This window comes from Branchiostoma lanceolatum, chromosome 19 (assembly GCF_035083965.1).
Source record: "Branchiostoma lanceolatum isolate klBraLanc5 chromosome 19, klBraLanc5.hap2, whole genome shotgun sequence".
In the NCBI taxonomy this organism is placed as follows: Eukaryota; Metazoa; Chordata; class Leptocardii; order Amphioxiformes; family Branchiostomatidae; genus Branchiostoma; species Branchiostoma lanceolatum.
The window spans coordinates 7,660,653-7,685,486 of record NC_089740.1 but is presented as its reverse complement, the minus strand read 5'-3'; the positions used below and the strand labels follow the sequence as shown (position 1 = coordinate 7,685,486).

Here is a 24,834-nt window from a genome sequence, read left to right as displayed (position 1 = left end):
ACCTGTTGGCATAAAAAGAATCGATTTGTAGGCGCCGCGCGAGGAGCCCATGTAACACCATGTCCACCCGTCGAAGCGCCGCCTACATTCATGTGTACATCATATCTTGTACGTAATGAGTAAGTTAAAGATAAATGAGGACATAATCAGTTTTCCCTTGACAACTTTAGCCTTTTACACATCAGTCCATTCGCTTATATGGAGTAAGGGACTGTCAGAGAAGCCCGGCCGTCACTCAGAAATCATGACGATCCGGCATCCGAACATCTGATTGGAGACCTTATCCGTAGTCTCCAAGCAGATGTAATAATCCAACTCAATTTCAGTTTTTACTTCTGCTTTTGCAACATCGGTGCTCTTGTCATTCGCTTCCGCCTAAGCATCCTTACATCTGCTTGGAGATTACGGATAACGTTTCCAAGTAGATGTTGGGGTGAAAGATCGTCATGTTTTCTGAGTGACGGCCGGGCTTCTCTGACAGTCCCTTACTCCATATAAGCAGATGCATAGTTGAGTAAAAGGGCAAAATTGTTAAGAAACACCGGATGGCGCCAATACATATCTTTAACTTACTCATTACGTACAAAATATGATGTCTTCATGAATGTAAGCGGCGCTTCGACGGGCGGACAAGGTGTTACATGGGCTCCTCGCGCGGCGCCTACAAATCGATCCTTTTCATGTTAACTAGTTTCTTAAATGTCATTCTATAGGTATGTCATGATGCCTGAAACTGTCTGGGAAAGTTTTCACTGGCCTTATGTCTAATGTCTTCTAAATTTTCACATGTTACAAGTCGGGATTACATACCCTATCATAGCCTTATCTGCAGTACCGCTCCTGGTCGCGACCAGAAAATTGACAAAGGAGACCGCCAAATTGCCAAATTTCGGTCTTTTTGGGAATCGGGAAATCGTAAAAGGCTCGCAAAGGGGTTTGAATTTTTCAACTTTACTTGACTTTGTTTTCGAAAATGTGACTATCTAAGATTAAGAGTGAGAGCATTTGATATTTAATTGGACGTTTCACAAGCCAAACCGTTGGTTATTTGGTCATGACGTCATAGATCACACGTTTTCTTTACCATTTACCAGTAGAAGCGTTCGAGTGTAAATTTCCTGTAGATTGTCATGTTTGAAGCGCCCCTACACTTTGATTTCATTCATGTTTTGTAAAAGAAGAGATTGTACGAATGCAATGATGTTTTATCTGTTTGTTTATCAATAGATTCAATTTTTCTTTCACAAATGCTGTGAGGTGTTTGGATCACTTGAGCATGCAATATATTCTTGAATGTCAGGGGGCGTCGTTTTATGAAAGAACGAGACTGTAGAGGGTAATATATAGTTCTCTATTGTCTGAAAAGCACGACATACCTCCAAATGTGCTGGATAAAAAAATCTATTGTATAGACACATGTCAAACTCTCAGTTTGATACAGCTAATGCCAAATATCATATTTCTCCATACATATCACGTAACGAAAAACTCAGGTTACATCGAAATATGCTCAAAGCTAGAAAATATTGTAAGAGGTTCTTGTTACTGTTGCGCTTCGTTATTTAAATGAAAACTAGAGTTCCACGACCTCATACCTTCGCCAAATGATTTTAACCTTTTTGACTGACGTATCAGGAGTGTTTCCCATCAATTATAAATCATACCAGTTGATCTTCACCCAAAAAAACAAAAGTATGAGCTTAACAAAGAAGGTTATGCTAACAAAGTAACATTTAACATGAATTATGCAAATGAGGTCCTTATTAGCATAATTTGATTCAACGATGTTCACATTCACATAACTTCCAAATGACACAAGTGTGAAATTGGTTTCTCATTAATTATGCAAATTAGGCCTACATTTGCATATTTTTTATCTATCAAAATTCCTCAGTAACAAATGTCACATATTTCAATAGTCATATCATGGAACATAGCGGGTTTTTAAAATTGTCTCATTAATTATGCAAATTAGAATCTGATTTGCATAATTATCGTCCAATCAGACAAAGCATCACGTAAGCTATCTACATACCAAAAATCATTAACATCCATTAAGCCCATCTTGAGTTATAGTATTTTCTCATTAATTATGCAAATGAGGTCTTCATTTGCATAATTGATATCTATTAATATTTCTCTCTTCTTCAGTTACATATGTCACATGTTTGAGAGTCCTACCATGGAATTTGGCGGCTGTATAAACTTTCCTCATTAATTATGGAAATTAGATAATGATTTACATAATAAGTATCTAATCATGTACGTCATCACTCAAGCTATCTACTTACCAAAATTCATGACCATCCATCAAGCCCTTCTTGAGTTATTCCCTTTCAAAGTCTGAACCAAAACCTGCTCCTGCAGTTCAAAAAAAGCCGCTAGGGGGCCCAAACCCGTACCACTCACTCTCTGCCCATAGAGCTATCTACCACTCAAAAATCAGTTTCATAGCATGTCCAGAACACGAGATATCAAAACAGATATCAAGACAATCCACCCAAGCCTTCTCGAGTTATGCTGTACGTTACAAACACACACACACACAAACGCTACCCTCTGCATAACCTTCTCGGCGAAGGTAACAAAATACATTCTAGATGTGTGAGGTTTTGTACGTACATGTGCTTGTATAATTGTCGACATGCATCGGACGTAGCCTGAAGGTAGGCATGGAACACTGACATTGTTTTCGTGTCGGTTATCTTGGAAAATTAGCCAAAAATTTCGCGCCCCATATATTTGTTTGGTAGACAACTACTAACCAATTTTCCTATTGTTCCTTTTGGCGTCACCCAGAGTTGACTGAACAAAATGACCCATTACTCATTGCTACAAATCAACGTTGACATGTCGATTGTTCCCATATAGTCACGTGAACTAAACAACTGTCAAGAGAAAAGCAATTGCTTCCTCAACTAATTTCCTTTGTTCTTGAAAAGATAAGTAAGTTGAGGCAAGAATTGTCTAGAATGCGCCATGTGTAGTAGTTTCATGAAACTACGGAGCTTAAGTCCCGCCTTTTAAAACCTCCCGACGAAAACATTCTAACATACAGAGAGAGAGAGAGAGAGAGAGAGAGAGAGAGAGAGGGGGGGAGAGAGAGAATATTCTATTCTGAAAGCTATAACTACAAAAATATGGACGTAAATGGCGCACTGATACGTTAAACATTTCCGTCTGTTACAATACATTCTCTCTTTTGTAAAGCGTTAGGATGATAGCTTTGCTCCAGGACCGTGCAGAATCGAGTGTGTCGGTTCCAGCTAATTGCATGCAGCCTCTTTATTAACTTAAAATAGTGCTACCGAGAAAGAAATTCAAAATGTTCATTCAATGATGGTATATACTTGCTGATTGGTCAGTAAATGGCATTTGGTCCAATCAGTTCACAGGATCGCTAGAGTGATAAATGGTGTTATTTCCAGAGGACAATTAAGTTGTTAAGGGTAATTTTGTGGACAAAGAATAATTACAGAAGATGAACCCATTGTCTGAGTCAGTGGTAGTGTCTGATATACTCCAGGCGTTTTGACACAGTTACTAGTCAATAGAAACATATTTTTGTTTGCTTTACGTATACTTTGCCATCTGACCACAGCATGTCCAGGACCAAAGATACAAAAACGGAAGTTCTGCTACAGTACCAAGTTTAGCCGTCGGGTTCACCACACCTACTAAGTAAACGTGCCAAACATAATCGCAATCCATTCAGAGGTTCTTAAGATATTCCGCCGTACACACACACACACACGCACACAAACAGAGTAAAAACTATATACCTCCGTGAAAACATTTGTGCACGGCCGTGCGGGCGGTTCTATGAAAAAGCAGACCTTTGAATTGGCTGTAGTAAGCTGTAGTAGCGTAGTAGGCTAGTCGGTTTTCTCGTTGGGAGGCTAGCGGATGGGGAACTGTTTATACTGGGAACGACATGATCTTTGTGCCGTGGAAACAAGTAAACGTACCAAATATAATCGCAATCCATTCAGAGGTTCTTAAGATATTCCGCCGTACACACACACACGCACACAAACAGAGTAAAAACTATATACCTCCGTGAAAACATTTGTACACGGCCGTGCGGGCGAGTCTATGAAAAAGCAGACCTTTGAATTGGCTGTAGTAAGCTGTAGTAGTGTAGTAGGACAGTCGGCTTTCTCGTTGGGAGGCTAGCTGGTGGGGAACTGCTTATACTCGGAGGGACATGACCTACCTGCCGTGGAAACATTTGTAGAATCCCCTGCAGACGGCCCTATGAGAAAACTGACCTTTGAATGGGCTGTAGTAAGCTGTAGTACGCGTAGTAGTCTAGTCGATCTTGCCGTTGGAAGGCTAGCGGATGGGGAACTGCTTATACTCGGAGCGACATGACCTATCTGCCGTGGAAACATTTGTAACACCCGTGCGGACGGCCCTATGAAAAAAAACAGACCTTTGAATGGGCTGTAGTAAGCTGTAGTACGCGTAGTAGGTTAGTCGGTCTTCTCGTTGGGAGGCTAGCTGATGGGGAACTGCTAAATCTACGGATGAACAGAAGTTTGTAGAGGGTAGAGCACTGTCTACATGCACGGTGTCTCGGCTGAAGGGAGCTGCGCAAGCGTTCACAAACAGACAAGAGCTCAACAGACATTGTCTGTTGAGTATTATATATAAATTGTGAAGTTGTATCTGCACTGAATACAATCTGGATTTCCTGGACAGACTCGGGCCTAAAATGCAATGTGTTGTTTTAACTTGTTGTTGAATGCAGAATTTAAATCGAAAAACTATCTGTGATTTGTGCCATCTTTTCTATACCAGGAACAGGTTTTTCTACATTCTAGGGCGTCTTTGTTATCTCTTTTTAAAGATTTAAGTAACAAACTGCTGTTTCTTCTTCTTAGGCAGAAGATTTTTAAGAAGAAATGAGGGAGATGGAAGACATGGTGGCCGCTGATATGTTTGAAGAATGAGGAGTAACACTAACAGCCATTCTTATAATAGCACGACTTAAAGCTATCTTGCCTGCAAGGGTTGAGAACTAAGCAAAATACAATGTACATCCTTTCTTTGATTTCTTTGTAATACAGAACGGCTCTAGTTGCCTTAGAACCCTGGGGATAAGATTAACTAACAATAGAGTGCCCAGTGTGTAGATTAGATTCTACATTCTTATCGGTTAGGATTTAGTCATCGGTTTGACATGAGAAGTAGTTGTATTTTGTGGGAAAAGATTGTTAAAGGAAGAGAAACAAGTTTTCAAATGTCATCATCAACTGTTCAAAAGTAGATCTATACGTACCATGGTGTGAATGGACATTATTCTAATGAGACAAAAGTACACTTTTCAATCTGGAGTTTGTTTGAACACAATTTGCTAACGTTCCTTTGTTTCTTTGATACAATTTCCATAACGTTTGACTTTACAAAAACCTATGAAGTGCTTAATGTCCGGGCAACATTTTCAGGTGTGTGGGAAGTATGATAAAACTGATGATCGGTTAAAATACATGGTTTGAGGTCATTTATTTGATCGTATGACTGCTTGCTGATTGGTCAGTAAATGGTATTTGGCCCAATCAGTTCACAGGATCGCTAGAGTGATTAATGGTGTTATTTCCAGTGGACAATTTAGTTGTTAAGGGTAATTTTGTGGACAAAGAATAATTACAGAAGATGAACCCATTCTCTGAGTCAGTAGTAGTGTCTGATATACTCCAGGCGTTTTGACACAGTTGCCAGTCATGAGAAACATATTTTTGTTTGCTTTACGTATACTTTGTCATCTGACAACGGCGTCCAGAAGCAAAGATACAAAAACAGATGTCCTGCTGCAGTACCAAGGTTGGCCGTCAGGTTCACCACACCTACTAAGTAAACGTACCAAATATAATCGAAATCCATCCAGAGGTTCTTGATATTCCGCCGTACACACACACACACACACACACACAGACACACAGACAGAGTGAAAACTATACCACCGTAACTCTGTAAATAGAAATGAATTATTTACAATCACAGACTACGCACTATAATTTGGAGGTCCATTCAAGACAATGTCTTAACAAGGTCTTAACAAGGTCTTAACAAGGTGAAAACGATTACTGCTCAGACGATTTTGTAATTAGGAAAAGCCTCAGGGCTGAGAAGATATAGCTGCATCTTGAATCGGTTCATTCACTGATGGTATTTACTTAGTAGAAATGCAGTATATGAAGCAATGACTGATCTTAGACAAATATATTACAACTAAATAGCATACAATGATTGCCATACATGGTAGAAAGTCTAAAACCCAAGAATGGAAGGGTTGTTCGCTACAGTATCCTCACATAGTAGGACCGGTCGAACACCACCTGCGCATTATCTAGACAAGGCACGCTAACAAACAAAAAGATTGTATCACATGATCACATAAACAGACAACGGTTTTACATTAGGTTTAGCATAATTACAGGGCGTGAGCAGGTATTTACGTACAAGTACCTCCCCACATTGCATTCTTTCACGGCCAGACCTGAGAAGAAGAAGACCTCCAAACACAAGACTCACCGTGATCGTTCCTGTCAGAAACTCAGTAAGTAACCACACACAAGCCACACAGTGGCGTTTGTCTTACTTTTGTTGTTAAAATCGTAACGGTTCATTCTGTGTTATCACTATATGCATTTTTTTGGTTGTTTCACTAGGAAACTAGTAGACGCAATTTAGTTTTAGTTCCTTCTACTCTGGCCCTCTCCGTCACTTTTTGAACAAAATGGGATAAACACCTGGAGTGAAAAATGTAATATCTACAGCACGTGTAAAAGATATGATTGTAAGACGGGTGTACGCAGGTTTGTAGAGCGCTTTTTACATTTTTTCCAGTCCACCATGGAGGAGTCCTTGAGGTGCCATACGAAAATCGCCGCACGCCACCGCCACGCGTCGCGGGGCCTTTTTACACACAGAAAAAAATCTGGCGCCGCGCGTCAATCGTCGTAGGACGATATCAAACGTTATCGAGAAGATGTATACGTAGTAAATAGAATCTGTATGTACTGGACGGAAAGAATCTATTCCGTAGTAATTCTTGTCGATTTTGACGAATTTTGTAGACTTTTAAGCCGACAGATTTGCAGCGGCGGGGACGCAAGTTTTCTCACTGGACCCGCGGCACGTTGGCGGCCTCGCTACGTCGCAAACTGGATTTGTGTTACCCATGACTTTATAATGGGAATATCATGCAAAACGTACAAGTATGACTTAAAAGACAACAAGACACACAAAGCCTACAAAGATTTTCGTCGATGAAAGTAATGTAATTTGCGAGACCGCAGCGAGGTTACCAGCGTGCCGCGGGTCTAGTGAGATTGGGGCGTACTTATCATAGTTGGAATCTTTAAAGCAAGAACAGGTCTTTCTACTTTCTTTAAGTCTTTGTTTTCGTGTTTTTGTCAAGTGACAAAGAAATGTCCGTGTCTACTGACTGTACTGAACAGACCAGGAATTGTACAGAAATGTCTGTGTGTCTGCGTGTGTGTGCATTTGTCCAGCAGAACAGGTTCTCACTAGTCCTTTTTGTTGGAAATCCCGTATGAACAGCACCACCTATCAATGCCCTCAGCAGGGTACAGTAAAAACGAAAACAACAACAACCACCGTCGCCATGGCAATGTCTTTTTCATTGTCAGTCTTGTTCTACGTACCCCAATTGTAACCACCCTTTGTTTTGTATCTTTAGAGTAGATCAGCTGAAACTGCACCATGAAGGTTTACACCTGCGCGCTGCTTGCTGTGGTACTTATGGCGGTGGCGAAGGAAAGCTCGGCTGCGGAGTACAAAGGGTGCTATGTGAAGAATTACTGGGCCCCATACTTCCCGTACAGCTTGGTGGACGGAAAGATGAGCAACGACATGTGCGTTCAGTACTGTAAGGCACAGGGAAAGGCTTATGCAGGTACGTATTCGTCTGATTGTAGACGCAATGAGGTTACACATGTCTTAATGCCTTGAAATACAGCACAATAGTTTTAGGGGACTTAGATATAGTGTCTTTTCTTTAGAACTGTCAGAGTTCTCATTATTCAATACCGCAGTCGGTACATGCGCTGTGCGAGTTTTTGTCGTACGATCTTCAGCGAATATATGACAAAGACGATTTAGTATTTTACGTATTTACAGTTGTTTAAGAGGAATAATTTGCTACTGTAAACTTATCACATGACGTATTGGCATTGGGTTTGATAACCAGTGTTATAGCATAGCAGACTCTTGCAATGGTTCATGTTATCTAACGTTTCATGTTGTATGGTATTTTCTATAGCAACCAGAAGTGTTCGATGCGGCTGCGGTACTGAGGAACACGTGGCAGAAATGACTAAAGCTGATGAAAGCCAGTGCTCCTACAACTGTAAGGCAGGCGGGGGGAAATGCGGAGGCTACGCTAGGCTGTCGGTGTACAGCACCGCCCAAGGTAATCAAAGACTTTCGCCGCACGAAAAGTGGGGTTTACCAATGACGATAAATGCTAGGGGTTAATGCTTCGGTCACATTTGCACCGGGACCGTCAGGGGGAATAGTCCGGGCCCCGATTCAATAGCTCACGGCGTCTATTTCTTACCGGGTCCCGGTTGATTTTAAGTCCGAGTTAAAGTCATCCCGGGGCCCGTCCGTGTTCAAAAATAGCCCGGTAGCCGCAGGGTGCCACGTAGGGGTCACGACCGAAAGCACACTGTTTTTCTTTTTGTCATTTGTCAAATAATACTGTCCTATCAAACTAACCCTAATTTGGTTTTAAAACATCCGTTCGTACGATGACTTCTTAGTCATAGTAATGATAAGAAAACTTAAGTGGTGCGGCCACGTGCACGTGTTACGTTCATCGGGACTAGCCAAAACTATCATGCTGGGGACCATCGGTAGAATAAAGAGAATGATATCAGAGAATGAACTGGCACGACATTAAGCGAAACATTAAGAAGAACAGACAACCAAGGAGGGTGGAGACAACTATTTGCCAGATCTTCTGTGGTGCCCCAAGGTCAAATAGACTTAGGGGATAGATGAGGATGGTGAGAATTTGGTCATGCTGCAAATTATACAATCGTTGTTCTATAGGTTGGCACAGCTTAATCATCTTCCCCTCCCCTCAGAAAAGAAGCGCATGCTGAACTTGAGGGAGGTTCTTGGCGACTTGACCGACACCTTGGAGAAAATGGAGAACGCCTTCAAACGGGAGATGGGCGAGACTGGAGATTTAGAAGAAGAAATGAGGGAGGTGGAAGACATGGAGGCTGATGACATGTTTGAGTATGAGGAGTAACACTAACGTCAATTTTAGCTCACCTTAAAGTTACCTTGGCTGAGCAGAAACAACTTTTCTTTGATTATTTGTAATACAGAAGGGTTTGGTTGTCTTTAAACCCTTAGGCTAACAATGGAGTGCAAAATGCGTGTAGATTTATAATACCACACGTTCTAATCTATCAGGATTCATCGATTTTATCTGGGAATAAAGGGTGATAAATGTAGAGAAACAAGTTTGCAAGTTTAAATATTTCACCATCAATCATTCAAAAAGTCTAAGATCTACAAAGAACATGGTGTGAATTGATGTTATTCTAATGAGGCAAAACTACACATTTTGATTTGGTGTTTGTAAGAGCACAGTTATTGTTCCTTTGTTGTTTTGTTTGATCGTGACAGTTTCCATAACGTTCGACTATACAAATACGTATGAAGTGCTCGATGTTGATGTAACATTTGCAAAGGAAAGAACAATAAAACTGGTGATCGGTTAAATAACATGTCTTGATGTTCTTAATTTCAAACCGATTGCTGCTTGCTGATTGGTCAGTGAATGGAATTAGGGCAAATCAGAGTATTTCAGTGTTTTGTTCTTAAGGGTCAGTTTCTGGACAAAGAAAGATCACTGAAGATGGATGACCACTCCTTCTGAGTCAGCAGACGTTGTCTGATATACCCCAGGCGTTTTGACAGGGTGGCCAGTCAAGCGAAATATATTTTCGTCTGCATTACTTTTCCAACTGACCCAGAAAAAAAATGAACAAGTGTCCATAGGACACAAGCCTCTGTGAAGTTTCATACCCCTTAACAAGGGATTAAAATTTCCTTAAAAACCTGTTTCCATTTAGAAAAGATTCAGCATTTATCTTAAGAATCGCTTTAGAACACTCTTGAGGAAAATTGAAGAAATTGGGACGAGAGTTTGCCCCAGTGCTGCGAGAACAGGGCGTGTCTTTAAAATCGGTCTGCATCAAACTGTTGCTATGGAGAAAGAAATTCAAAGGAGTTGTTATCTGACATGTACTAAGTGAAAATGTGGTGTCAAGAAGCGCCAACTACTTGTAAGGAGCATGATATGATCACCATGAATAGTTTGACATTGTTTAAAACCTAAGAAAGGAAAAGTAACTTGATACTGTCTTCACATATATAGTAGGACCGGTCGACCAGGGTCAACCCGCATCTTTATGAATATACTGGTAGCTATAGGGCCTAGCCAAAAAATATTGTGATTCCGGTTACAGTTCCGAAAAATTACGGTCGAAGTGATCCAACATAGCTTAACAATGTAAAACTGAAATCATACTGTGATTATACACACGCACACACATACACAAATACATACAGACGGCTGTAATCGGTTTGATTTGAGAACTATTTGTATTTTGTGGGTAAAGGCGATAAAGGAAGTTTCAACATATCATCATTAACTGTTACAAAGAAGTCAGAGATCTCTCGCTCTCTCTATGTTTACCATGGTGTGAGTTGACATTATTCTAATGTGACAATTTTGCGTTTGTATGAGCACAATACGTTGACGTTCCTTTGATACAGTTTCCATGACGTTCGACTTTATACATATATATGATGCAGTGGTTGATGTTAGTGCAAACATTTGCAGCTGTGCGGGAAGTATAATAAAACTGGTGGCAGGTTAAAATGCATGTCCAGATGTCCTTTGTTTAAAACTCATGGCTGCGGGCTGATTGGTCAATGAATGGTATCAGGTCCAATCAGGTGACAGGATTATTTGAGTGATAAATGGTGCTATTTTAATTGGATAATTTAGTTCTTAAGGGTCAATTTTCCGGACAGAGAAAAGTCACAGAAGATGACCCCGCTCTTTGAGTCAGCAGCAGTTGTCTGATATACCCCCAGGCGTTTGACACAGGAATATATACTTTTGTTTGCATCAATTTGCCAACTGACCCAGAGAAAAAAATTGAAAAAAGGATAGACGACATTTTGAAAACAGGCCAAATTCATCCCTGCTTTGCAGTCTAAAGGAGTGTCTAAAGGCCATCTTGATAGAAATCATCAGGAAAATCATATCAGCTACCATTGGTGGAAATGTATAATATAGGTTGTGTCAGAGATAATGACATCAATGGCTGAATGGTAAGAATGCAGCTAATGTTGGACAGGCAGGTATGAAGCATATAGGACGACTAGTTTGAAACATTTATTTCTGTCTCAGAATGAATAACAAGTCATGATGATGTACTCACATTGCGAGGGCCTAGACTGGAGTCATGACTTTCAAAAGGGCACACTGAGGTGCCTGTAGCTTTCCTCACACTAAAGTGGTATTTCCAAACTATTTTGCATCCAGTAAAAGGGTCAAAATTAGCAGTAAGAAAGTAATAGTCCTGCTTTGTTATATTTGACTTGGATATTTAAAAAATTACTATTTTCAACCATTTCCAAAAGCTGGACTAAAATTTAATTCTTCTATATACATCTTCTTCACACTTGCTACATGTCTTGTATATTCCATGTATGATCTCATATATGTGCATCAAAGAAATGCACTTTGACTCTTCACACATCTATTCTTCACATTCTTAGTATGACGGACTCGTGTATGTCTCTGTAAGTGTTTCTTAATGAAACTACCATAACTGCACTGTGTACACTTGTGTGGCTTGTCTAGATTGCAAATGTGAACCTTCATGTGCTTCTCTAGGCTTGCAAAGGGGTTTGAATTTTTCAACTTTACTTGACTTTGTTTTCGAAAATGTGACTATCTAAGATTAAGAGTGAGAGCATTTGATATTTAATTGGACGTTTCACAAGCCAAACCGTTGGTTATTTGGTCATGACGTCATAGATCACACGTTTTCTTTACCATTTACCAGTAGATGCGTTCGAGTGTAAATTTCCTGTAGATTGTCATGTTTGAAGCGCCCCTACACTTTGATTTCATTCATGTTTTGTAAAAGAAGAGATTGTACAAATGCAATGATGTTTTATCTGTTTGTTTATCAATAGATTCAATTTTTCTTTCACAAATGCTGTGAGGTGTTTGGATCACTTGAGCATGCAATATATTCTTGAGTGTCAGGGGGCGTCGTTTTATGAAAGAACGAGACTATAGAGGGTAACATATGATTCTTTATTGTCTGAAAAGCACGACATACCTCCAAATGTGCTGGATAAAAAAATCTATTGTATAGACACATGTCAAACTCTCAGTTAGATACAGCTAATGCCAAATATCATATTTCTCCATACATATCACGTAACGAAAAACTCAGGTTACATCGAAATATGCTCAAAGCTAGAAAGTATTGTAAGAGGTTCTTGTTACTGTTGCGCTTCGTTATTCAAATGAAAACAAAATACATTCTAGATGTGTGAAGTTTTGTACGTACATGTGCTTGTATAATTGTCGACATGCATCTGACGTAGTCTGAAGGTAGGCATGGAACACTGACATTGTTTTCGTGTCGGTTATCTTGGAAAATTAGCCAAAAATTTCGCGCCCCTTATATTTGTTTGGTAGACAACTACTAACCAATTTTCCTATTGTTCATTTTGGCGCCACACAGAGTTGACTGAACAAAATGGCCCATTGTATTACTCATTGCTACAAATCAAAGTTGACATGTCGATTGTTCCCATGTAGATCACGTGAACTAATAAACAACTGTCAAGAGAAAAGTAATTCCTTCCTCAACTAATTTCCTTTGTTCTTGAAAAGATAAGTAAGTTGAGGCAAGAATTGTCTAAAATGCGCCATGTGTAGTAGTTTCATGAAACTACGGAGCTTAGGTCCCGCCTTTTAAAACCTCCCGACGAAAACTTTCTAACATACAGAGAGAGAGAGAGAGAGAGAGAGAGAGAGAGAGAGAGAGAGAGAGAGAGAGAGAGAGAATATTCTATTCTGAAAGCTATAACTACAAAAATATGGACGTAAATGGCGCACTGATACGTTAAACATTTCCGTCTGTTACAATACATTCTCTCTTTTGTAAAGCGTTAGGATGATAGCTTTGCTATGAGATAGAGAGAGAGAGAGAGAGAGAGAGAGAGAGAGAGAATATTCTATTCTGAAAGCTATAACTACAAAAATATGGACGTAAATGGCGCACTGATACGTTAAACATTTCCGTCTGTTACAATACATTCTCTCTTTTGTAAAGCGTTAGGATGATAGCTTTGCTCCAGGACCGTGCAGAATCGAGTGTGTCGGTTCCAGCTAATTGCATGCAGCCTCTTTATTAACTTAAAATAGTGCTACCGAGAAAGAAATTCAAAATGTTCATTCAATGATGGTATATACTTGCTGATTGGTCAGTAAATGGTATTTGGTCCAATCAGTTCACAGGATCGCTAGAGTGTTAAATGGTGTTATTTCCAGTGGACAATTAAGTTGTTAAGGGTAATTTTGTGGACAAAGAATAATTACAGAAGATGAACCCATTGTCTGAGTCAGTAGTAGTGTCTGATATACTCCAGGCGTTTTGACACAGTTGCCAGTCAAGAAAAACATATTTTTGTTTGCTTTACGTATACTTTGCCATCAGACCACAGCATGTCCAGGACCAAAGATACAAAATCGGAAGTCGTGCTGCAGTACCAAGGTTGGCCGTCGGGTTCACCACACCTACTAAGTAAACGTACCAAATATAATCGCAATCCATTCAGAGGTTCTTAAGATATTCCGCCGTACACACACGCACACAAACAGAGTAAAAACTATACCTCCGTGAAAACATTTGTACACGGCCGTGCGGGCGGGTCTATGAAAAAGCAGACCTTTGAATTGGCTGTAGTAGCGTAGTAGGCTAGTCGGTTTTCTCGTTGGGAGGCTAGCGGATGGGGAACTGCTTATACTCGGAGGGACATTACCTACCTGCCGTTGAAACATTTGTAGAATCCCGTGCAGACGGCCCTATGAAAAAAATTAACCTTTGAATGGGCTGTAGTAAGCTGTAGTAGCGTAATAGGCTAGTCGGTTTTCTCGTTGGGAGGCTAGCGGATGGGGAACTGCTTATACTCGGAGCGACATGACCTATCTGCCGTGGAAACATTTGTAACTCCCGTGCGACGGCCCTATGAATAAAAACAGACCTTTGAATGGGCTGTAGTTCGCTGTAGTACGCGTAGTAGGCTAGTCGGTCTTCTCGTTGGGAGGCTAGCGGATGGAGGTACTGCTAAATGTTAAATCTACGGATGAATAGAAGTTTGTAGGGGGTATAGCACTGTCTAAATGCACAGTGTCTCGTCTGAATGGAGCTGCGCATGCGTTCACAAACAGACAAGAGCTCAACAGACGTTGTCTGTTAAATATTATATATAAATTGTGAAGTTGTATCTGCACTGAATACAATCTGGATTTCCTGGACAGACTCGGGCCTAAAATGCAATGTGTTGTTTTAACTTGTTGTTGAATGCAGAATTTAAATCGAAAAACTATCTGTGATTTGTGCCATCTTTTCTATACCAGGAACAGGTTTTTCTACATTCTAGGGCGTCTTTGTTACCTCTTTTTAAAGATTTAAGTAACAAACTGCTGTTTCTTCTTCTTAGGCAGAAGATTTTGAAGAAGAAATGAGGGAGATGGAAGACATGGTGGCTGCTGATATGTTTGAAGAATGAGGAGTAACACTAACAGCCATTGTTATAATAGCACACCTTAAAAGCTATCTTACCTGCAAGGGTTGAGAACTAAGCAGAATACAATCTACATCTCTTCTTTGATTTCTTTGTAATACAGAACGGCTCTAGTTGCCTTAGAACCCTGGGGCTAACATTAACTAACAATGGAGTGCCCAGTGTGTAGATTAGATTCTACATTCTTATCGGTTAGGATTTAGTCATCGGTTTGACATGAGAAGTGGTTGTATTTTGTGGGAAAAGATTGTTAAAGGAAGAGAAACAAGTTTTCAGATCTCATCATCAACTGTTCAAAAGTAGATCTATACGTACCATGGTGTGAATGGAGATTATTCTAATGAGACAAAAGTACACTTTTCAATCTGGAGTTTGTTTGAACACAATTTGCTAACGTTCCTTTGTTTCTTTGATACAATTTCCATAACGTTCGACTTTACAAAAACCTATGAAGTGCTCAATGTCCGGGCAACATTTTCAGGTGTGTGCGAAGTATGATAAAACTGATGATCGGTTAAAACACATGGTTTGAGGTCATTTATCTAATCGTATGACTGCTTGCTGATTGGTCAGTATTTGGTCCAATCAGTTCACAGGATCGCTAGAGTGATAAATGGTGTTATTTCCAGTGGACAATTAAGTTGTTAAGGGTAATTTTGTGGACAAAGAATAATTACAGAAGATGAACCCATTCTCCGAGTCAGTAGTAGTGTCTGATATCCTCCATGCGTTTTGACACAGTTACCAGTCATGAGAAACATATTTTTGTTTGCTTTACGTATACTTTGTCATCTGACAACGGCGTCCAGAAGCAAAGATACAAAAACAGATGTCCTGCTGCAGTACCAAGGTTGGCCGTCAGGTTCACCACACCTACTAAGTAAACGTACCAAATATAATCAAAATCCATCCAGAGGTTCTTGATATTCCGCCGTACACACACACACACACACACACACACACACACACACAGACAGAGTGAAAACTATACCTCCGTAACTCTGTAAATAGAAATGAATTTTTTACAATCACAGACTACGCACTATAATTTGGGGGTCCATTCAAGACAATATCTTAACAAGGTCTTAACAAGGTCTTAACAAGGTGAAAACGATTACTGCTCAGACGATTTTGTAATTAGGAAGAGCCTCAGGGCTGAGAAGATATGGCTGTATATCTTGAATCGGTTCATTCACTGATGGTATATACTGTAGAAATGTAGCATATGAAGCAATTGACTGATCTTAGACAAATATATTACAACTAAATAGCATTCAATGATTGCCATACATGGTAGAAAGTCTAAAACCCAAGAATGAAAGAGTTGCTTGCTACAGTATCTTCACATAGTAGGACCGGTCGAACAGCACCTGCGCATTCAATTATCTAGACAATTGCAAGACACGCTAACAAACAAAAAAATTGTATCACATGATCACATAAACAGACAACGGTTTTACATTAGGTTTAGCATAATTACAGGGCGTGAGCAGGTATTTACGTACAAGTACCTCCCCACACCCATCCCTGCATTCTTTCACGGCCAGACCTGAGAAGAAGAAGACCTCCAAACACAAGACTCACCGTGTTCGTTCCTGTCAGAAACTCAGTAAGTAACCACACACAAGCCACACAGTGGCGTTTGTCTTACTTTTGTTGTTAAAATCGTAACGGTTCATTCTGTGTTATTACTATATGCATTTTTTTTGGTTGTTTCACTAGGAAACTAGTAGACGCAATTTAGTTTTAGTTCCTTCTACTCGAGCCCTGGAGTGAAAAATGTAATATCTACAGCACGTGTAAAAGATATGATTGTAAGACGGGTGTACGCAGGTTTGTAGAGCGCTTTTTACATTTTTTCCAGTCCACCATGGAGGAGTCCTTGATGTGCCATACGAAAATCGCCGCACGCCACCGCCGCGCGTCGCGGGGCCTTTTTACACGCAGAAAACATCTGGCGCCGCGCGTCAATCGTCGTAGGACGATATCAAACGTTATCGAGAAGATGTATACGTAGTAAATAGAATCTGTATGTACTGGACAGAAAGAATCTATTCCGTAGTAATTCTTTTCGATTTTGACGAATTTTGTAGACTTTTAAGCCGACAGATTTGCAGCGGCGGGGACGCAAGTTTTCTCACTGGACCCGCGGCACGTTGGCGGCCTCGCTACGTCGCAAACTGGATTTGTGTTACCCATGACTTTATAATGGGAATATCATGCAAAACGTACAAGTATGACTTTAAAGACAACAAGACACACAAAGCCTACAAAGATTTTCGTCGATGAAAGTAATGTAATTTGCGAGACCGCAGCGAGGTTACCAGCGTGCCGCGGGTCTAGTGAGATTGGGGCGTACTTATCATAGTTGGAATCTTTAAAGCAAGAACAGGTCTTTCTACTTTCTTTAAGTCTTTGTTTTCGTGTTTTTGTCAAGTGACAAAGAAATGTCCGTGTCTACTGACTGTACTGAACAGACCAGGAATTGTACAGAAATGTCTGTGTGTCTGCGTGTGTGTGCATTTGTCCAGCAGAACAGGTTCTCACCAGTCCTTTTTGTTGGAAATCCCGTATGAACAGCACCACCTATCAATGCCCTCAGCAGGGTACAGTAAAAACGAAAACAACAACAACCACCGTCGCCATGGCAATGTCTTTTTCATTGTCAGTCTTGTTCCACGTGCCCCAATTGTAACCACCCTTTGTTTTGTATCTTTAGAGTAGATCAGCTGAAACTGCACCATGAAGGTTTACACCTGCGCGCTGCTTGCTGTGGTACTTATGGCGGTGGCGAAAGAAAATGTCCTTGAGTCAGCAGACATTGTCTGATATACCCCGGGCGTTTTGACACATTGGCCAGTCAAGAGAAACATACCTTTATTTGCATTACTTGCCAACTGACCTAGAAAAAATGAACATGAGTCCGTAGAACACAAGAATCCATGAAGTAATCATGTTTTTTGCGGTGTGGGCTTAGGTGTTTGATAAAACAAGGAATGAAAATTTCCTTAAATTTTAAACCTGTCTCCATTTCGAAAAGGTTCTGCATTCAGTTCAAGAATCGCTTCAAAGATGATGATGAAAAGACCAAAATTTGCCCTAGGGCTGCGAAGAACAGGGCATGTCTGAAAAATCGGTGTGCATTTATTTATCTATTGGTTTGGCTGTTTTAGACACACAGCCAGGGCTGGCAACAAAGAGCTAGTCCTTCTGGCAAAGACAACACATCTACATTAGAGCTGCTATGGAGAAAGAAATTCAAAGGAGTTCTGTCAAAAAGTTAAGCTAGTTGCAAGGAGCATGATATGATCACCGTGAATAGTTTAAAATTGTCTAAAACCTGATAAGGGAAGAGTAACTTGATACTGTCTTCACATAGTAGGACCGGTTGACCAGGGTCGACCCGCATCTTTATAAATATACTAGTAGCTATAGGGCCTAGCCAAAAAAAGTATTGTGATTCGGGCCACAGTGCCGAAAAATTACGGTCTTTTTCATCTTTCTCTCTCGATTACTGAAAACGATTACTGCTCAGAAGATTTTGTAATTAAGAAGAGCCTCGGGGCTGAGAACATATGGCTGTATATATCTTGAATCGGTTCATTCACTGATGGTATATACTTTGTAGAAATGTAGTATATGAAGAAAGGACTGATCTTAGATAAATATATTACAACTAAATAGCATGCAATAATCGCCATGCATGGTCTGAAATTGTCTAAAACCTAAGAATGGAAGAGTTACTTGATGTAATCTTCACATAGTAGGCACTGCTTGAACAGACAGATTTCCGCGTTGAAAACCTGTGTATACCTGCTAGGAAATTCCTAATTTCCACGGGTTTTAATGAGTCGAACAGCACATGCGCATTACCTAGACAAGACACGCTAACAAACAAAGAGATTGTATCACATGATCACATAAACAGACAACAATTTTATATTAGGTTTAGCATAATAACAGGCCGGACGTGAACAGGTAATTAAGTACCTCCCCCTTAAATTCCGCCATTCTTTCTCTCCAGACCCGAGAAGAAGATCTCCAGACGCAAGTCACATCGTAATCCTTCTCGCAAGAAACTTAGTAAGTAAGTAACCGCGCAAGTCACATCTCGTATTTTGTGTTAGGGCTCTGTTACACTTGCAAGTCTACGAAAACCACGCCTTCCGCACTGGTATTCCAGTGCTGAATCAACGGACGAATCGGCCTCAGCACTGGTTTTCCAGTGCTGACGAAAGTTCAGCACTCGTTTTCCAGTGCTGAAGAAAGTTCAGCACTCGTTTTCCAGTGCTGAAGAAAGTTCAGCACTCGTTTTCCAGTGCTGAATCGCTGTATTCCAGTGCTGAGTTTCTTTCAGCACTCGTCTTCCAGTGCTGAAACTTGTCTCGGCACTCGTTTTCCAGTGCTGAATGGAGTTCGGCACTCGGTTACCAGTGCTGAATGCGCGACAGAGCGGCGGCGCCAGGTCACGGGTCATGTCAAAGGTCATTCAGCACTGGTTACCCAGTGCTGAAACCGCCGTCAGCACTGGAACCGAGTGCTGATGTACAAAAACCACGCCTTCAGCACTGGATTTACCAGTGCTCGGGGACAATTCAGCACTGGAAAACGAGTGCTGAAAAATCCCCAGCACTGGAAAACGAGTGCCGAAAAAAACTCAGCACTAGAAAACGAGTGCTGAAAAAAACTCAGCACTAGAAAACGAGTGCTGAAGTGTTTTCAGCACTGGAACGTTTTTCTTACCAGTGCTGAGAGAAGTATTAGTCGTAAGAAGTACAGCATGGTCACTTGTTAACTTACTTACTTTGTGATTCATTTAGAATAAACAATGACCAACTTTATTCCGACACAATTTTGTCATTTTGTTCATTGTGTAATTATATAGTAGATATAGGCATGAGGGATGTGTAGCAAATGAACAACTTTATTTCTTTCTTTCTTTCTTTCTGGTCATAAGTTGTATATCTTTGTTTCGTGATTGTGATGTGATACAGCTCTTTTGTGAGAGATTTGGGTGGCCCTGAAAAGGGCCGGTGGTTCTGATATTCTACTCGAAGAGCCGGCGATGAATCTCAAGAAAGATTAGATCCGTCATGGCTGTTGGTGCGTTCACCAGTTCGTTATTTGTGATTTTGTACATGATGATTTATCTGGACACAGACATGCCTTTAGCAGTTTATTAGTAATTTTGAACACGATGTATTGTGAGGACACTGAGATTCGTTCACCAGTTCGTTATGTAATGTAATTTTGAACACGATGTATTGTCCGGTTTATTTATGATTTTGTACACGATGCGTAGCCAGTGTAGACATAGGTGCGTTCACATGGTTTAAAGCTTGTTTTGTTGCCATATTCAATGTGTTTCCGTGCACGTGAATCGTGCCAAATAAAGTGTTTTGAAAATTGCATTGGTTCGTTTGCTAATCAGTATTTTGAAATTTAACATTTAGAAATTAAATAAGGAAGTAGAAATTGTTATTTCAGGTAGGTAAATGAGTTCCCGGGTGTCTTGTAACTTGTCCGCAAACAATGGTATCTTCCAATGACGTTGCAGTTACCCTTTAACCTCTGGCCCACCGGAAGATCTTACTCAAAAATCGGTCACGTCGAGGATTTATAGTCAGAGCAGCGTCAGAGCACTTTACCCCGGTAATATAGAAATCGAAATCTGTCATAGATATGCGCTATGGATACATTTCAGTGAATAGTCCGGAAAAATACTACGGTTTGAAATCGCAAGTAAGTCACCGCCGTAACGTATCTCAGCACTAGTTTTCCAGTGAGGAATATTTGTCAGCACTCGGTTTCCAGTGCACTAGTGCCCAAGCTTGTCTCAGCACTCGGTTTCCAGTGCTGACGTCGAGTCCTCCAGTGCTGAACTCCACTCAGCACTGGTTTTCCAGTGCTGAACTAAACTCAGCACTGGTTTTCCAGTGCTGAAGAAAGTTCAGCACTGGTTTTCCAGTGCTGAAGAAAGTTCAGCACTGGTTTTCCAGTGCTGAAGCCACTTTCAGCACTGGAACCGAGTGCTGAAAAAGGAGAGCGTGGTTTTCGTAGTTTTGCGTTACACTTGTGCGTATATTCAAATGCGCGTAAGTTGCGTATCATTTTTTTTAGGTTTAAGTAAGGTTTGCGGGGGAAAAAGTTGTTTTCTACTTTGATCCACCGTTGTGCAGCCTGGTTAGCGAACCTAAAAACAAAATTTTCGGCTGCAAACTTAACATAAACCAAAAACATGTTAATACTCAACCCATGCGGACTTGTATATAGTATTACGCACAGGTGTGACAGGGGTTTTATATCCGTTGTTCTTATCGTTCCTTTGTGTTAGCACAATATATACATTTTGTGTAGCTATAGATCCGACTTTAAAACTTTAAGTGATACAGTCAAACCTGGTCAAGCAACTACCTGGCGCAGACAACTACCTGCCTTCAGATGGCACATTGAAACAGTCCCAGGACAGCTTTGACTGTAAACATCTGTTTCTTCTCGGAGCAAATCGTTCGCCGTAACATTAGTTTCCCTTATACATGTATCTGTCTAATGATTCTCTAATAAGTACGACACAATCGTAACCATTGTTTCGTCTCTTTTGACCAGATCTGCACCATGAAGGTTTACACTTGCGCCCTGCTCGTTGTGGTACTTATCGCGGTGGCGAAAGAGAGCTCGGCCGCCGCCGATTGCAAGTACGTGGGTTGCTTAGTGAACCCCTGGGACCCACCACGCTTCACAACCAGCTTGGTGAACGGAGCAGAGATGAGCATCGAAATGTGCATTAAGCACTGTAGGGATAAGAAACAACAATATGCAGGTACGTACCCAATTCTTAAAGGCAACCAATTATATGTCATATTGCCATTATAAAGTCAACGGTAACACAAATATTCAATTCAGGACGCAACGACGCTGCCAGCGTGCCGCGGGTCCAGGGATGGGGGGGGGGGGGCTTTAGATGTTCATTCTCTGTTCTCAAACGTATTTCCAAACAAATATGACGAGGGATCATACTTTTGTGATTCTTCGGATTATAAGATAGTGCGTGATAATACACAAAGTAGATTTAGTGCATGTTGTGTTGTATTCCTTTTCCTTCTACACCCATAGGAGGAGGTATTATTTCGCAGAAGTGAAGTTTTTGATAAAATGCGCACCTAGAAATACGGAGACGGTCTATATCTGAATATGAAAATGTCAAAATTTTGCAATTTGTTCAATATTAAACCCCCTATACATGTATACGACCTGAAGCTTGAACCATAAAGTAGTATAAAAGTATGCAAGGAAATATAGTTAATGTATTAGTACTTTGAGGTCAGAATACATTACAGTGAATATCTGAACCCAAATTTTATTCTCCACACAGATATAGACTATTCCCAGGCCATTGCAAAAATGTACTATTCCCATTACTTCATGTACAAACGTCAAGGGGTATGTACAGGGGGGTTAGAGTCCAATGACTGCCTAAATTTCGTGATTTCTGTGGTTAGATAGACCATCTCCATATTTTGAAATGCGTATTTTACAAAGTTGGTATCAATTGATAGAAGAAGTGTATTGCAAGTTCATGCCCGTGGGCTAATTGCAAACAACGTTACATGGTAAAAACATAGAGAAAAACATACATGTGTCAGGGAACAGTGGCTGACTTTGTTGTAACAAAAGGATACTGATACTAAATACAACTGTTGACTGGCAATAGGAGACGAAAAGTCCCACTCTCTCTAGTATTTGTGGGTTCTGTGATTTCAAGAGAAAGGTAGCTTTTTCTTCATCCGTGAATGTGTAAACTTGGGGGTATTTCGTAGTAACTTGTTTAAATAATCAATACACCACCCCCCTCCCCTCCCCCTGCTACTACAGGATTGAAGGGTATTGGATGTGGTTGCGGGACCCAGGATGACGTGGACGCAATGGAAAAAGCTCGGTATGAAGACGAGTGCAACTACAACTGCAGGGCAGGCGGGGGGGAATGTGGAGGCTCCCGCCGAGTGTCGGTCTACTCCACCAATCCAGGTAATCCAAGATTTCTGAACTCTAACTTCCCAACATGAGACTTAGAAATTTGTGAATATATCGGTAGAATTCTATACGTTAAATATTTGTGATGACAGCACAATTTTTCTTACTCCCTCTGTGTAACTTGTATATTGTGGCAGGCAAACGTTTTAAAACTTAGCACGACCGTGTTTGTATATTGATTGTTTGCTGCGTACAGCGGCTTGTTTGTAATGGACTACCCAACTGCTGTTACTTATTGTTATTGTGTTTGTCTATGTCAGTTAAAATTTTTATTTTCAGAGGTGATATTTGATATCAGCTACTGCTAGTGCATCACCTCTGTGTCCTGTGTATATTAAGCTGTTTAATGAAAAAAAAATGAAAAAAGTCGAAGGAAAGCTTAATTTACTATAACCACCTATCTATAGATTATAACTATCTAATGATGTTAGAACTCATTATCTTGCAATTTACATCATTTTTTGTATTTGACAATAATTGATACAATGAATATCTACCGCTACGAATTGGCTCTGTTTTAACAATTGAGTTTATTTCTTGGAAGTTAAAGATGTCACAACTTAAACATCTTCCCCTTCCCACAGCACCGTGTAAGGGCCGGAGGGAGCTTGAGGTTCTTAGCGAGTTGACCGACACCTTGGAGAAACTGGAGAACGCCTTCAAACGGGAGATGGGCGAGACTGGAGACTTTGAAGAAGAAATGAGGGAGATGGAAGACATGGAGGCTGATGATAAGTTTGAAGACGAGGAGTAACACACCATAAAGCACAGCTTAAATTTACCTTAGCTGAGCAAGATAATCTTTTCTTTGATTTTGTTTTTAGATACAGAAGGAATTTAGTTGTCTAACATTCATTAAATAACAATGGAGTGCAAATGTGGGTAGATTAGATATTCTACATTCTAACCTGATAAGATTTAGTTATATGAGAACTCGATGTATCTTTTGGGAAAAAGGTTAATGAAGCAAGAAAAACAAATTTACAAGTTTAAATATCTCACATTCAATTGTTTAAACAGTCTAAGATCTATATATACAATGGTGTGAATGGACGTTATTCTAACGATACAAAAGTACACTTATTAATTGTTTATAACAATATGCTAGTGTTCCTTTGGTACATAGCCCATAATATTAAATGTAGAAAAACCTATTAATGCTCAATGTTGGTGTAACATTTTAACTGGAAAGTATAATAAAACTGGTGATCGGTAAAAATGCATGACTGAGCTGTCCTTTATTTAAAACTTATGGCTGCGGGCTGATTGTCCAGTGAATAGTATCAGATCCAATCAGTTGACAGGATTGGCTGATTGATAAATGGTATCATTTCCAGGGCATAGTTTAGCTGTAAAGGGCACAAAGAAAGGTCACAGAAGATGACCCCTCTCTCCGAGTCAGCAGCAGTTGTCTGAAATGATCCCGGGTGTTTTAACACAGAAGCCTGAGTGTGCAGATAAATATATTTTTGTTTGCCAACTAACCTAGAAAAAAATGGCCTAGAAAAAAAAGAAGACCGCAGCATGTTCAAAACCAAAGATACAAAGAACAGAAGTCCTTCTGCAGTACCAAGATCGGCCTTGGTCGTACATTGGGTTTACACCTACTCACGTACCAAATATCATCGCAATCCATCCAGAGGTTCTTATGATATTTTGCCGGACACTCATGCACACTGAGTAAAAAACCATACCTCCATTTTACATGGATGTAAAATCAAATACTTTAAAAACCCACCAGATACACTCTACTGCTTTTAATATAGGGCTAAAATTTACCCCAGCAATGTGGGCTAAAGCCCGTCTTGATGTCACATAAAGTGCAAAAGTATATCAGGTACCACTTGGACCAATGGCAGGAATGCATATTGATTACATCCATAGGTATCTGATATGGCACATTGTTCATGA

General features: G+C 40.3%; 2 protein-coding genes across 4 annotated transcripts in view; both read left to right on the top strand.

The window, feature by feature from the left end:
* Window positions 1–6,478: 6,478 nt before the first annotated feature.
* Window positions 6,479–24,834, top strand: part of LOC136425322 (uncharacterized) — a 33,349-nt gene continuing 14,993 nt past the window's right edge. Inside the window, exons 1-2 of one of the 3 annotated variants that reach the window (XM_066414170.1) lie at window positions 6,479–6,562; window positions 7,709–7,924. In XM_066414170.1, the coding sequence (XP_066270267.1) occupies window positions 7,732–7,924 (193 nt within the window). In that variant the 5' untranslated portion in view covers window positions 6,479–6,562; window positions 7,709–7,731. The remainder of the gene's footprint in view (window positions 6,563–7,708; window positions 7,925–24,834) is intronic. The other 2 variants (XM_066414172.1, XM_066414171.1) reach the window with 2 other exon arrangements.
* Window positions 16,369–24,142, top strand: LOC136425323 (kremen protein 2-like). The gene is made up of 5 exons (XM_066414173.1): window positions 16,369–16,501; window positions 18,917–18,975; window positions 21,499–21,712; window positions 22,765–22,917; window positions 23,508–24,142. The coding sequence occupies exons 3-5, from the start codon at window positions 21,508–21,510 to the stop codon at window positions 23,675–23,677; spliced, it is 528 nt and encodes a 175-aa protein (XP_066270270.1). The 5' UTR covers window positions 16,369–16,501; window positions 18,917–18,975; window positions 21,499–21,507; the 3' UTR covers window positions 23,678–24,142.

What these genes read in the sequence shown, in the direction of transcription:
- LOC136425323 (XM_066414173.1), top strand. Translation starts at nt 21,508, where the DNA reads ATGAAGGTTTACACTTGCGCCCTGCTCGTTGTGGTACTTATCGCGGTG. An exon ending in TAAGAAACAACAATATGCAG is followed by an intron (nt 21,713 to 22,764) that starts GTACGTACCCAA and finishes CTGCTACTACAG; the next exon opens with GATTGAAGGGTATTGGATGT. An exon ending in GGTCTACTCCACCAATCCAG is followed by an intron (nt 22,918 to 23,507) that starts GTAATCCAAGAT and finishes CCCTTCCCACAG; the next exon opens with CACCGTGTAAGGGCCGGAGG.